Source organism: Topomyia yanbarensis, chromosome 1, assembly GCF_030247195.1.
Source record: "Topomyia yanbarensis strain Yona2022 chromosome 1, ASM3024719v1, whole genome shotgun sequence".
Lineage (NCBI taxonomy): Eukaryota > Metazoa > Arthropoda > Insecta > Diptera > Culicidae > Topomyia > Topomyia yanbarensis.
In genome coordinates, this window is record NC_080670.1 from 145,586,887 (window position 1) to 145,603,174 (window position 16,288).

The window sequence follows — 16,288 nt, forward strand, 5'->3', positions numbered from 1 at the left end:
TGTCCTAACCTCAATATTGGGCTGGATGTTGTTGGCTCGAATCAAAACTTGTCGAAAGTAAACAAAGTTCATTAAATGAATTAAAATTAAATGAATGAAATTTTCATTTTCGTCAACCTGGCGCCCAGGTGGTGAAATCAACGGGGTGCTGGAGCGTTGCCAAAAAAATTTTATTTCCAGATTAAATTTTACTAAACTTCCCAGTTTAACTCAGCCGGAATGCTGGCTGGATCTAATTCGTATTCCGGCTCCGGTGACACAACCGATTCAAGTTAGCATGTTTAAGGGGTACCATTTCGATGCGGCTTAGCCGCATAACCGAGGCCCGGGCGAGGTGGCCACCGACGCCGTCGGAAGCAAGCGAACCTGTGATCCACTCGTTTGCCCGGCTTACTCAAACATAGGGGCTATCCCTAGTTTAAGTCCGACTGAGCGGTAGCGAAGTGTGACAGCACGCGCAAAAGCGATGTGGCGTAGCCACATAGGGTGCTGGACTCAAAATAAAATTGTCATCGCTAGCAAAAGGTAAACACAAATGAACACTCCGGATGAACCTATCGTCAATTGGGTCATTAAGCTATATATAGTTTTCCGTTCCATTCGATAAATTTTAGGTCCAATATACATAATATAACATGATTTCAAAAAAAATTTCGTTGTAATACGTAAAAACGATTTTTTTGTTTTTTAAAATAAATCTAATGTAAACTTTGCAACCATACATAGGAAAACAGCGGTTGTTTACATCTGGCCTATCAGGACAACACCCAAAATGAAAAAAAAAACTATATGCAATGTATGGTGTTTATGTCAAATAAAAATAACCCTGTGGAAAAACCGAGAAAACATGCCTTATTTTTTTCTGACAGGGCATCATTTGTCGTGAAATTCGATATGTCAAACCCTTCCTATAGTGTCAAATCCAGACTGTCAACATATTTCTTTATTTTAAATTTTAATATTATTTTCACGTTTCCTGAGTTGGAAAAAAATATTGTTGCAATCACGAAAATCAGCTTTATCGATGTAAGTAATAAAAAATGACTTTTTTTTCTCATTTAATGACCCAATTGACATTTCGACGAGTTTTGATTCGAGCCAATAATATGGGCCCCAATATTGAACCAGCTTCTGATTGGTTGTTTTGCCAGTCAACAGCGTTCATAATATTTTCAAACGGGATGAAAAACAGTGCTGCTGAATTTATTTTGGCTATTTTTCATACACATGAGCATTTCATGCAAATTGAATAAATACCCTGAATGACGATATAACTACGTGTATGGTTAAGAGAGACACGAATAAACATAAAATTCAATTTTTAAATGCAGCTAGTATTGTAAATTCTTGACAGAGGATCGATATTTGAGGTACAATTATTTTCAGCAATTGTGAAAAACATGCAAATGGAATCTGGCAACGATGGATGCTTGTTATCTTTGGAATTACGACAGGGCCTGGTAGATAAAATTAAGAAGAGCAAGAAGCCTGTTCTCGTCTCTTCTCTTAGATTCGAGCCAACAACATCCAGCCGGTAACTCCTCACACCAACGAGAATCGCATTTGGTTTGCGCCATACGCGCGCACGTTAGTCGGAATGAGAAAGGTTACGTGTATATGGATGTCTCGAGCGAGAGAAGAGCGTGGAGGTTAAAATATCTCAGAAAAAATTACTAAAATCTTCATAATTTGCATTTTTTCCGTGGACCTACCACATTTTAACCATAAAAAACCGATAATTAGGCAATCCATGAGACGTTTCTGATCAGCTGATTATTTCTTGTTTACTTATTCTGACGTTACTCCGAGGGGTGCGACGTCCGATCATTTCGTTGATTCGATCCAACATCAAACGAATCGGACTAACAAAGTTGTTTGTCGGACGAGTTTTTCTGTTCGCAGGAGTAGACTTGTTGACAGAACCCACTGCTGAATTGTCAAACAAACGTCTAATGGATTGCCTAATAGTCGAAAATGTTTCTCAGTCTAAATTACCACCGTTTTCAGTCGGTTACCATTCATAAATACTCAATTGAAAAACGTAAATATTAAGCGACTCTAGTGAATGTGATGACAAGTTTTCGTTATTGTGCGCCGTTTCATGTTGAACTGACAAATAAATTGCAAAATATGATTCGAGACCAATTCATTGGCGACATTATTAAGAAAATACTAAGCTTTTCATAAAGTAAATGCTTTAAATCCCGTGCTGAAAAATGTGTATAAAATGCACGATGTTTGTTTACATATTTCTGATTTTTCTCTAAACTTTTGTAGAGGGCAACTCAGTACACTTGAATGTCCCCTATGGGGCCCAGGCGAGTAGAAAAAACATCAAATTCGCCTGACAATGTTCGTCCGCCTTTTTTTTTACTGGGATCGAACCTCTTTTTGTATTTCACAACATAAGCTTGTCATTTTTGCATTCAATTATATCTGTCACTACAAAGTTACAAAGTGCGTGGTAATTTCAAACTTCTTTGAACAATATTAACATTGTTACGAAAATTTATTGCTAGTTGAGTATTTGGGCTGGATTCAGCGAATTGTTTCGGTTACATTAAAGGTAAAGTGCGTATAATATTAAATCGTTTTCCCTTCGCAAAATAAAGTCCTAGTCAGTCAGTGTTTTTTTTCCTTCGCGTTTCAGGAAATGTTGGTAGATTAAAGCATTAATCTTGCTTAATCAGCAATGGACAATGCGGCATTGTTCGACCACAAAGCGGAAGATCGTAGGGATCAAAGTGGAACAGCAGACAGAAGGTTGAAAAATGAGACTAGTGAAAAGGTAGAGAACGCGGGTGCAAGCAGCGTCGGAGGAGGAAACAATCGGAACGGGAAGAGATATCAACATTCTCGTACCATATCTAAAAGAAAAGATAATAACCAAAAGCAGTACAACGATGCTCTAAACATGGGACTAAATTCACAAGAGTTGAACAAACAACTGCAGGCCAACCTGCCGGAGGACATGAGGATATCAAAACTATTGCGAAGATTATGTCAGGAGAATGATCCCAAGGCGTGTCTCGATCTCTGCAACAAGCTTGGAGTGGTTGTCCTAGAACCATGTAACGCTTCTTATATTCGTAAATCGTTCGATATATTGGCGGATTGGATTGTGTCTGTTTTGGAGAATGGTCCAAGAGATTGCCTGGATGCTGCCGCAGAGGTATTTGGAATGATGGGGTACGTTGCTCGGAATGATTTTTCTTCGTATCGTGCATGGATAGTGAAGTACTACAAGTATTCGCGAAAGATGAAACGTGCAATGATGAAGGCTCTTAAGAAAACCGTTATGTTGGATGTAAATGGGGATCTCAAAGACTCAGCGAGCCGACTGATTGACTTGCTGAAAGACTATTTGGAAGCGGCAGATGCGGACTCTTTCATAACTATAACTGAGGTCATCGTTGAAGTATGCACAAAGTATCCAAAATATTTTAAGGCACACTTTACCGATATTGTGGACATTGTGGTTGGCTGGCATCTAGAGACGGACCAAGTTTCTGAAGTGAAAAACCATTGCTCCAAGGTAATTAGCTATCGGATTTCTTGTCTGTATTGTATCCGACAGGATTAATATGCGTTCGTTAAATATTTGTTTGAAATTCAATTGCCCAATAGATGTTAAAGATATGTTTCTGTATGAAATTAATATTACCACCTTTGTACGACGTTTAATGTTTCTAGTTGGAGATTATAACAGTATGCCTTAAAAGTTATTTCGGACGCGATAGTTGAGATCAAATTTGAAATTAAACAGAAATAAGTTTTATTTCATTTCTACAGGTTCTACAGTCATTCAAAGTGTTCTGGAATGAAGATTTGGAATTTACGCTGAATTTGCTGGGGCAATTTGTCGAAGACATTGGAGTTTGCTGTGAGGATTTAGAAAGTCCAGAAGGTGCAAGCGTTGACCACTTTTCATCTTCCGCTATCTCGTTCAGCTCTCTTCTGGATGCTTTCAATACAGTTATCAAATGTTTGCTGCTTACACCAGAAGTTTTATTGCAGTCAGTTGGAAAAGAAATGGTGGATAATAGCTTTCAACTGATCGTCAAGGTCAGCTCGATCATAACCAAACAGCACTGCTTGGAGGAAGTATTACTGCCAATCAATGAATGTATGATCATATTGCTCATGTTGGAACCCTGTGATGTCTCGGTTGATAACAAAAGCATACTTATTGTGATTCAGGCTGAAATAGAGATTGTGAAATCATTGAACCAAAATCAAATATGCAGCCTCCTTTTACTGTTACTTAGATATACGGAATTTAAAGCAGGCAGTATAAGCACTGAGTTTCTTCATCTTGTTTGGAATTCAAACTCTCCGCTCATGAATCTTCGATACAATCGCTCTCGTGAAATTCAGGAAGGTTTACTAAAGCTGTATCACCGCATCCTGGCTATAAAAAATGTCAACACATTGCAAAAGGCTTATACATTTATCTTGGATGATCTGACCAGTGCCATAGATTTGATTCGGGATAACGAGACCGCCACAGAATCAGTTCTCGTGAAGGCACAGTATGCAATTAATTTTAATTTATTGACGCTGTCCACGCTTGCTATAGCTAACAATTCAATTCTGGTAATGTGGACTCTACAACCGAGTATCCTGATAGTTTTGTTGGAAAAATTACATCTACTTGATGCTGGTTTGTGGATAAAATTCCAAAGCTTGCACTTTGCCATCCTTCGAGTTGCCTATCAACATAGCATTAAAAACAGCAACTTCATATCGTCAAGTGCTCTACTGCGATCTAAAAATTATGCTGTTGTTGATTCTTTTCATCGTCTTAGTTTGGAATCAACTGCAACCTCGACGGCAAGTCCTACTGCGGAACACTTCCGATTGATAATCGAATTTTTAGAGCAGATTTTACCGAGCGAATATACATTAGATCACAAAGAACTGCTTCTGGACTGGTGTCAGGCGGTAATAAGTCAAGTCGCCCAGTACTATGATGTGCTCTTGGATAATGGTAGCTTTAATGCTATTCTTATAAACATTTGTGACATTAGTATGGGATTCACTGAAAAACTCACGCTCAAATGTGCTGATTGTCTGGAGTTGGCAAGTTCCTACAAAGTTTTGGCTGCAGCAGTTTATCAAAGTATTGCTGAAGCATGTTGTGTGCACATGTGTTCAACGAGTGTCAAGATACGGGAAACGTTCTCATTCATCCTTGCCAAATTGCCTCTGCGTTACACTCTGAAACAGGTTTGATGTCAATGGTTTCTGTATCCCGGTGTAATCTTTTAATCTTTCATCTGATTGTAGGTTAGCCAATTCAGCGGAAATAATGAGCAAAGAAATCAGCGAATCTACGAACTGCAAAGCTGGTATGTTGCAACGGAAAAAACCGGGGACTTAAGGTCGCAATACTTCCTTCCATTCATCGAACGAATCAGTTTTCAACGGGATGCGGAAGCTATCGATGATTTTCTTAAAGAAGTGTTTCTAAAATCGTGGTTCGTTGATAGAGGAAAAAATCGAAAGTATGCCGAAATGGCATTGACAGACTTACGCTGCTTGATTCCGTGGGTTCAGTGGGAAGCTGCTCACTTTTGTGTAAATAACAAACTTCGAACGCCTATCGGAAAACCTCAAGAAACATTTCTAAAAATTGAATCCATAATCAAAGAAGATGCTCGGGTGTTGGCGCTTAAGGAACGATCTACCGTGAAGGATCTTTGCGCTTCTATGGCCAATCAACGGCACGCTCGAATCCTGCTGGGATTCTTAGAAGCTCTGGAGAAAGCAATATACAATGCTGCAGAAGGCACCGCGTTTGCTTTGCCAAACCCAGAAAAACCAGCACGAACATTTTTTCGTGTTAATTCTTCTACTTGCGCCGAATGGTTCAACCGTATTCGAACCGCTGTCGATTTGGTCGCGTTGCATTGTATGGAACCGGAAATGGTTATCCGCTATTCGGAGGCAGTACTACGAGAACTTGTTCTGGTTAACAAGCTAAGCGATCCCATATTCGAACATACACTAATGTCGTTGGTGTGGGCATTGCTACGAAACTGGGAAAGTGATGCATTGTACGGTGTTTACGTATGGGCAAAGAAAATTACCGGCAAAAAGTACATATGGATTAAAATGGCAGCAGAGGAAGCGGCAGGTCATCGTGAAACGGCAGTCGAAGGCTTCCTAAGCATATTGTCTGATCCAGAATCTGTTAACTTGGATCGGCACATTCGTGATTTCATAATTGATCAGATTACGTTATCATTGATATTCACTTCAAGTCTTCCTGAGTTGTACGATTTTCTTATATCGGAAGAAACCAACGGAATTCAGAGAGCAACTGTACCATTGATAACGATCACATCAAAACAGGTAAGTTTATTGCTACGATAGAATATCGTTGAATTCTTATGTTGTGTTGCACGTACTTATTCAACTATACAGTTATTTTCAATTTGCAATGAGGTAAAGTTTTTGCTGATGCTAGCATTATAGCCGCACTTAGTATTGATTTAGTTAGAACATTCCAAAATAAATGCAATACTGTGGAATGTTGTTTCCTATGGTCAGACAACATCAACCATGATATCGCAAAAGCGCAATAGTGTTTATTTCGGGGGTCTGGGTCAATTGGCATTAGGTCATTTGGCATAAGGTCATTAGGCATAACGGACATTTGGCATAACGGTCATTTGGCATAATGGTCATTTGACATAATTTCGAGAATTGATTACACTGAAGGCAATTTGGCATAACGGTCATTTGGCATAACGGTCATTTGGCATAACGGACTTTTGGCATAACGAACGTTTCGCATAATTTTGAGAATTGATCACACTGAAGGTCATTTGGCTTAGCGGTCATTTGTCATAAAGAACATTTGGCATAATTTTGAGAAGCGGTCATTTGCCATTTTTTCAACTACAGGGAAACACATTATTTAAGACTGTGCGAGAAGTCAGGTATTTCGGCATAATTTTGAGCCGTGCCACTGCTGAAGATCTTTCCGTACAAATATTTTTATGTAAATGTAACACTCGTTTGGTTTAGGTATATGTAGTGATAAAATTATTGATTACCAGGATGCTTTTTGAGTTGTTTTGTTTATGTTATGTATTTTGATTGTATGTTGACAGTAACGTTCATCGTTCGACGGCATGTTAGTTATGCAGTTTTAAGCAGCTGGCATGCAGCTCAAATGTTTGCTCATAACGGCAACAACCTAAATATATAAATGACTTTAAATGAGTTTGTTTACCAATAGTACTAAAATTGAACTTTAACCAAAATTAATTAGATTATTCTTCTTTACCAATTAATAAAAAACATTTACGACTAATATGGCTACGCCACATCGCTTCAAGTTGCGTGCTATCCGGCATTGATGTCGCTCCGTCGGACTTTAACTAATTTATAGCCCCTATGTTCGGGTAAACCGAGCAAACGAGTGGATCACAGGTTTGCTTGCGAGGGGCCGCCGCTTCCGACGTCGGGTGGATCGCAGTTCTACTCTATACTATACTAAAACTTATGTCATAGGAAAGAATTCATCATTGCAAGAATGAACAAGCACACAAATATCACAAATGACACTCAAAAGAACTGCTTATATTTAAATGAAGGCAAAATCAGTTATAAAATGTTAAAAATTCACTCGAAATTTAATCAATATTAGGTAATGGATAAGAACACATTATTATTGCTTAGTGCAGTTTTAACCTTATGGGTCATTCCTCTGATAAACTGTACATTGGTATGCTATGCCAAATGACTTTCAGTAAGATCACTTAGTAAAATTATGTCAAATGTCCATTAAGCCAAATGTCCGTTATGCCAAATGTATGTTATGCCAAATGACCTTCAGTGTGATCAATTCTCAAAATTATTCTAATACATTTTGGAAGATTAAAGAAATATCTTTGATTTTGAACTGGAGTAGATATTTTGATTCCACATATACAAATAAGTGTGCGTGTATTCCTTGCGCTTATTTATTTTATGTAATTCATGTCCACAGCCAACTCACTCCATTTGCTAGTATCTTTTTAGGATTATTGTGCTGCATTAGTTCGGTGTAGCACATTCATTCAGTTTTTTTCTGTTCAAATTTAATTTCAGTTTCAAAAGTAAATTTTCTGTGCTACCTCTGAGTGGGATTATCGAGCAAAAATGCATTAGACAAGACGTGGTTCACTTACGCTCAAAAATTTAATTCTGCACTCGCATAAAAACAACTAAAAGATTTAGTTTGTGAATTAATTTATATTTCCTCTGGAGTCAAGCCATTCGATTCTGTGTGAAGCTTCAGTAAGCTTGGTGGAAGTGAATGAATGAAGCAGGCGTTGAAACTGAATGCTGGCTTCGTAAATGCAAGCAGGAATATAAAACTTTTACCAAAATTATTCCGTTCTAAATGTTCCCCCACATTCCCCTAAGTCGCTCAACAGCAGATTTTTTTAAAGCATCGCAACTTTTTAAAAAAGAATCGTGGCTCAGTCGATTCTTTTGATTGATTATCGATTCATGCGCCTATTTCTAATTTCTACTAGATGCTACGAACTAATTGCATTATCTTAACTGGGACTTGGTTGGATGATCAAATATACATAGTTCGTAAATCGATTCGATCGAACTCCAGCAAAAAGTTTCAGAAGTACCGGTGGTGGCGTTCTTATTGCAGTAAGTACCGACTGCATTAAAAATACATAGCAAAATGCATCGAAAAATTCAATCCTGTCATTCCCGGACATGCTCAGCACGGCGATGACAAAATCGCTGGAAGAATGCCACTTCCCAAACCGGTGGCAGCACCAGAAATTGGTGCTGCTACCTAAACCAAGGAAACCGCCAGGAGCATATTCCAAGTCCATATGTCTGCAGCATACTATCGGGAAGCTTTTGGAAAGGGTTATTCTCAATAGACTGAAGAAATGCACAGAGCATAAAAGGGGTCTGTCAAATAGGAGATTTAAATTCTGGCAAGAAAGATCGACGGTGGAAGTAATTCGTATAATTCTAGATGGAGTAGAGAAGGTGTCCAAAAAGAAGAGGAGGAGGAACCGGTACTGCGTTGATAGATATTAAGAACGCGTTAAACAGCGCCAGCTAGGAAGCTGTAGCAGCATCGTTGCACAAAATGCAGGATGAGTGGAGTCAGGTTACATCTTTCCTACAGAGATAGTGTACAAAGTGTTACTGCGGTTCAAATAACATCGAAACGCCAGTGAGAAGAAGGCGAATGAAACCAACGCGGTGGTTCGAGCAGTGGATGAGGGTGACGAAAGCTGATTTAATGTTAAGTGGCAAAAAGAGTTAGGATAACGCAGAGAATGGAAGCTCGATGTACCGTCTTATCCCGATTATATCTCTGTGAGCGTACACGAAGCGATAGACTCTGATCTAATGAAGTTTCCATCAGACCATAGCTGCTTCAGGAAGAATTTCAATCAATGTGGTTACGCACTTTTACCCTACTGTCCTGAGTTTAAGTGTGTAGAGGGAACACTGGGGTACGTGGTCCTCGACTGCTGAATGTTCAAGAATGTAGAGTAGTCTGCAGATATTTGTGGAGCTGTTGAAAAAAATGAAGAAGAGGGAACAAACCATTTGATAGAAGTGGCTAACGAGCGCCTTTTAGAGCTCGATTAGAAATACTAAAACATAACAGCGGGGTAGGAAGACATTGTGGTCAGCTACAAATGTAATTTACTAAAAGAGAAAATATGTGATATTATTGTTCAAAGTAATCGGTCCGAGAATGCCTCTGAAGCCACAGCTCAAAAGTCAGACAGGTAACAAAATCGCAACACGATCCCAGGCAGGCAGAGATAGGGAGAAAAAAGCACAATAGAAGAAAAAATAATCAGAGTTTCAGTAAAACCAAACCCGATCGAAATCGCGACAGTTAACGAAGTAGAACATGACAAACATAACTCACAAGCAGTGAGACATTCGGAGATGTTAACAAGTTCCGGCAGAACATACCCGACAATGACAAACCAAAATCCCAAATGTGCAAAGGAAAAAGACATGGAAGAAAATTCAGCTCAAGCGCTACAGGAACCGGTGCCGGTGTACCTGGAACCTATCGACATCGAAAAAAATTCCCAGTCACCCAATGGCACTAGTAAAAATGCTGGTCTCGAAGACATTCGGGGGCACAAATCCCCGACTATGTACGTGGAACGTGCCATTTGAGCCAATATATACTGATTCTGATTCCCTGGCCCCCGCTGTCGTCCAGGAAAAATAGTTTTGAAACCCTGCATACACCAGGAAAAAGTTGGGCATGAAAGGGTTAAGTTCTCTCCTACAAAAGACATGAAAACATGGGGAATGAAGCCTGGATATACGAAAGAAACGCATTACGTGTAGGTGTCATTATATTTAATTTGAAGCTTGGTGAATATCGGCATTGCATTTCGCTTCTGTATTTGTATTTGTCCTCGTATTGCATATTCTTTTATTAAAGAAATCTTCCTGAGAACTGAGCATACGACTACGAAGCGAATGAATAAACAAGTAGAAACTAATACGTGCAAGGTTTCAACAGTTTCTCTAAACGTCCAATATATCGCCGCTTGCTTTCATACCAGCGAGTATGTGTATGCTTATAATAATCACATTAAGCAAACGGGTACGAAAATGACTTCTATACACATATATATATATATATATATATATATATATATATATATATATATATATATATATATATATATATATATATATATATATATATATATATATATATATATATATATATATATATATATATATATATATATATATATATATATATATATATATATATATATATATATATATATATATATATATATATATATATATATATATATATATATATATATATATATATATATATATATATATATATATATATATATATATATATATATATATATATATATATATATATATATATATATATATATATATATATATATATATATATATATATATATATATATATATATATATATATATATATATATATATATATATATATATATATATATATATATATATATTTATATATAGATTACGGGGTCATAAATTGTCCCTAATTGCAAGTCAGTTTCATGTTCTATGGGATTCCCTATCTTCATGGGACTGACTTGCGATTATTGGCGGTAAAGGACAGGCTGAATGAGATCACAGAAGTCAAAAATTTCTTGCATAGACTCACGTCCGGATTCCGCGCAAGAACTGCTCAGCACCAACCTGCATAAGCTACTTGATTAACAAAATACAAGAAGCGAAACTAGAGAAAAAACAAGTCGTATGCATTTTTCTTATCGAGAGCATTCGACAGCGTAGCACTCATTTTGCGTCTACACACACTTCTGAGCAAATGGAAAATGATACGTCTCAACGGAGATAAGCGAAGAACTTCCGCAAGGTTTCTGCAGCTCGCCCACACTTTTTAATCTCTATACAATCGCTCTGCACGAAATAGAGGAGAAATGATGTGAGCTGGTGCAATTTGCTGATGAGTTTGTAGTACTGGAGGAAACTGCAAGGAAAATCCTCAAGTTCCTGGAGAAACTAATGGTTGTATTAAAAAGAATGAAACTAGAGCTCAACGTCAGCAAATGTACAACGGTCGTTTTTTTTTCTAATAAATGGTAAACAACACCCATGAGTACCTTGGCTTCACACTTGACCGATCCCTCGCATGAAGAAACCACCATTGAGGAGGTTTAAAGAAAAGGAATTACAAAGATAACTCCATAAAACTTTACGGCAGAAAGAACAGCAACGCAAGTCCTGACACCCAGGTTGATGTTGGTAACACATTAATCAGACGTAAAACCGAATATATGGCCCAAGTATTCAAGACTGCAGGTACAAGCAATTTATAGAAGATACAAACACTCCACAACGCCTACCTCCGATGCGCAATGCGGTATCTGAAAACGACACCAGTACATATTTCCCTGGCAGAAATAGGTCAGCTGCCAATCAAAAACAGGATTAAACTACTCTCACTCAGGGAAATTCTTAAGCTCAGGTTCCATCGGGATCAGCTTCAAACTTTCATCGAGAAAGCGATCAACACTGGAATGGGCAACGGTTCATTTCTGACCCGAACCGCTGTTAAGCACAATGATGTCGTCTGCCAATTACAGCCCAAAGATTACCACCTGAAAAAAGAATTCGGCGTCGCAAATGTGAAGCTAAAAAAACAAAATCAATATTAAACTTTTCGAAGATCAAAAGTGCAAAGCAGATTACGATCGGCATTTCAGGAAAAAAGTTTTTCGAAGTAAGGAAGGAAACACACATCTACACCGACAAATCGAAGTCAGTCACAAAAATCAGCAACAAGTTATGATGTAATGTAGAGAAGGTACGAAAACGCGCTGATAAATGGCTGACTCTGCGGGGCGAGCCAAACGATACTCAACAATGCATTGCTGAAGGTGATCTATCTGGCCTAGGCCACGTGGAAAACCTTGAAGTGGTTGTTACGCGGCATTAGTGGAAATGAACGTTCAATTCACTTACCCTTGGAGACGCGATAAAACAAGCGGAAAAGGAAGTATGGAGTGCCGGGATCACGGAATAGCAAAACATCTCAGGATAAAACAATGCATGAACGGGCCTGAAAAATTGGGTTGGTTCCCTAATCTCGATCGGAACACAGACGAAAAAAGCATGCTGAATAAGATTCGTTTAAGACATACATTCATCAAGGAACGGATATATCAACGGACAACCTTTGCGAAATATGTGAAGTCGAAGAGTCTGGGTTCAATCCCAGCCGAGGTCGTTGAGATTCTGTTGTGAAATAAATCGGTGGTCAAGCTTTCCTTCTGAAGGGAAGTAAGGGCGTTGGTCCCCAGTCCATGAGTTGGTGGGTTGATGTCTAGTCCAGATAATGGGAGTCACCTCTCTGGCGTCGGTGTTTGGTATCGTAGTGGAAATAGGCCGGCGGAAAATAACTAGACAAGAAGAAGAAAGTTTCTAGTTTTATAAAACGCCAATGCAATAATATGTTCTTCCAAGGAGGCCATTGCCCAGAGTTAGCATAGGACATTGGGTCTCGATTCCTACCTCTTAGGCAACTTTTTCACATCAGCTCCCATTTAATTTATTAATATTTCGATGTTTTCCGTTGGACTTACAAACAAAAAATAACATTTTTATTAATGGTCAATTGATCCACTTTAGACCTACAAGCGGATTCAGTTCTAATATCTTTCAGTACAGTCAAATATGACTTAAATGTGTTAGCAGGAGAATGTTTCACAAAGTTTGGCACACTAGCGGTCACGACATCACACTCTTTAAGACAAACATGCGAAAAATTTTGTCCTCCTCCCGAAGACAACTGTCTAACAGGCAGACTGTTGCCGCCTAGTCAGATTAGACAAAAAATTGTCTTTCGGGGGTTCGAAAAGCCCATTACAAATCAAAAAAATGAAGCCTACTATATTATAACACGTTTATTGTAAAAGTTAACATAAGAGAGGCGAGAAAAATTAATTTTACTAATTTCTCTTTGCAGGTTTTATCGTGGATGGAGTACGAAAAAACCAAAGACAAGAACGCAATCGACATGTCTGATTGGGAGTCCGCCGATTTTGGAACAGACATACCGAACAACTTTTCCTGCCACAAAATCCTCTGCGATACAGAGAACAGCATTGCATCTATTTTCCTGGAACGGTACTCGCCCGAAAAGGAAAAAAAATTACGTGCATGCAACGAGGTCATCCACAGCGCATTGCAGGAATGCCTGTTGACCAGATCGAAGGAATATCTATTTCAGCTGACAATCGCAAACCACATTGCATATATCGCCAAAATGAACGAATTGACGCCGGAAAATTTAAAATCTATTCGAGTGGAGAAAAGATACGGATCGCTCACGATGATGAGGGTTCTGGCATGGTCGGAGTTTTTCGACGAAAGCAGGAACTGCGAGCAACATAATATGGAAATGCGACTTGATTTAGTTTCCGTCGCGAGGAAAGAAAATAACTACAGATTGTGTCAGCGAGAACTGGAGGCCTTTTTCAGAAGTTCTAGCTTTTCTAAAGTGTTTAATGCGGAGATTACTGTGGATAAGGTGCAGAAACGATTAATGGATGTCACGCCAGACACACAATTTTGGGAGGAGCGTTTATCCCGTGCCGTCTATGAGCAGTGTAAATGGCTCTACTGTCAACCAAATAGAAGATTAGATGCCATTCAATTCGCGTCCGTTGCTGCAATCGGCATTGATGACAAGTTGACTGAATTAGATCCAGGTGCTTCACATAGTTTACGCGATAGAGAAGCTCGATTTCTACTTACCATTGCTGATTGGGTACAAAATGAAGACATCAAAATTTTGCAAACAGATCCCAATTCACCATTGGTAAGGTTAGTAAACCTACTTCCTGATATCAAACCAACGCCAGATCCGCGGATGATGTCTATTTTTAATGCCATGGATATTGTTGTGGGTAAACTGCTTCAGACAAGTGTGCAACGCTGTCCGGAACTGGCTAAAGCCTGGTATCAGCTGGGGTCTTGGTGTTACCGGTGGGGAAAGAAAATGGTCGAATTTAATACCGACGGCAATACGGTGCATCGAATCAATTTGGAAGAGATTCGTAAAATTTTACCTACTACTTCAGCGGACGAGCTTCAGAAAATTGCAATTATTCTCAACCAACATGAGGTTGGTGCTGAGGAAGAGGAAATCGGTCTAAATGAAACAAGTTCGACTGACCTGCTTGAATCATTGCAAACAACGGTTCCAGATTTATGCCACTGTCCACCAGAAAAACTTCAATCCATAGTGGAAATCTGGCGACGGACACACCGTACAATTTATGGATATTATGAGGCAGCAGCGGCTGCATATTTCCGCTACCTTCAACTGTCCTCATCGATCGAGATGGAAAGTGATAATGGCAATTCTTCTACTGTGACAGCAACGCTCCGGCTTCTACGATTGATAGTGAAGCATGCTCTCGGTTTAAAAGAAGTCTTAGAGGAAGGACTTGCGGCCACTCCTACTAATCCCTGGCGCGTAATCACGCCACAGCTTTTTTCGCGTTTGAACCATCACGAACCGTACGTACGAAAGCGCGTTTCAGAGTTACTCTGTAGAGTGGCTAAGGATGCTCCGCATCTAATTATCTTTCCCGCTGTAGTAGGCTCCGTGCAAGAGAAGAAGATGGACCTTGCCGATGTGTCCATAGATGAAATAGAAAATGATGCTCAGTTTGACCTGCCCCATGATAGCTCTGGCTTAGCTATATGTTTCAATGCACTGTTGGATATTCTTTCGAAGGATGCTCCGGATACTGTGAAGCAAGTGCAGGTTCTTGTTCACGAGCTAAGGAGAATTTCGTTATTGTGGGATGAGCTCTGGGTTATTTCACTACAGCAAATCTATTCCGAGTACACCAAACGCTTTACCAGTTTCGAAAACGAATTGCAGAAAGTTTCAGAAAATGGTCATCTCGAAAACAAAAAGAGTCTTTTCATCGAGAAGCATAAACTTTTGTTGAGACCTCTCGTATTCGTTTTGGAACAATTGTACGAAATGACCTCAAGACCTTCGCAAACTGCTCATGAAAAGCACTTCCAAGATCGCTATTTAAAATACATAAACGCTATGATTGAGAAACTAAAAGAGCCACTGGACTTCAAAAAACCAACCGAAGGTTGGATACGATTCAAAGCTCTGTTCGCACAGATGCAGCAACGCAGCCAAAAACGAATTGCATTTTCCCTGCGACTTTCGGAAATAAGCCCTGTACTTTCAAAGTTATCGAACACTGCAATATCCATGCCGGGAATTGACAGCACCCAAAAGCAAATTTTTATCCGTTCGGTAGACAACTTGGTACAGATATTGCCGACCAAAACGAAACCTAAAAAACTGATGTTTTACGGCAGCAACGGTCGTCGGTACAGCTATCTGTTCAAAGGATTGGAAGATCTTCATCTGGACGAACGGATCATGCAATTTTTGTCGATCGCCAACTTGATGATGACCAAATCGATCGACTGCAACGGTAATATTACCTATTATCGCGCGGAACACTATTCCGTCATTCCACTTGGGCCACGATCCGGTCTAATTAATTGGGTGGACAACACGGTCCCTATATTTTCACTTTACAAAAAATGGCAGCAACGTGAAGCGCTGCAGAAAAAGGACAAACCCGGCGTAACTAGCCGGCCGTCAGAGCTTTACTATCAGTAAGTATTGTCACTTTGGTGGATTTATTTTCATGTTTATTTTCAATGAGTTAGATGTGAATGCAATCTTACT

At 39.1% G+C, this 16,288-nt stretch overlaps 1 protein-coding gene across 3 annotated transcripts in view; it reads left to right on the top strand.

The window, feature by feature from the left end:
* The first annotated feature begins 2,421 nt into the window (after positions 1-2,421).
* LOC131676506 (serine/threonine-protein kinase Smg1) overlaps positions 2,422-16,288 on the top strand; it is a 76,523-nt gene continuing 62,656 nt past the window's right edge. The window contains exons 1-5 of one of the 3 annotated variants that reach the window (XM_058955592.1): positions 2,422-2,571; positions 2,651-3,535; positions 3,793-5,229; positions 5,290-6,357; positions 13,520-16,215. In XM_058955592.1, coding sequence (XP_058811575.1) covers positions 2,693-3,535; positions 3,793-5,229; positions 5,290-6,357; positions 13,520-16,215 — 6,044 coding nt within the window. In that variant the 5' untranslated portion in view covers positions 2,422-2,571; positions 2,651-2,692. Of the gene's footprint in view, positions 2,572-2,622; positions 3,536-3,792; positions 5,230-5,289; positions 6,358-13,519; positions 16,216-16,288 lie in introns of all 3 variants that reach the window. The other 2 variants (XM_058955584.1, XM_058955574.1) reach the window with 2 other exon arrangements.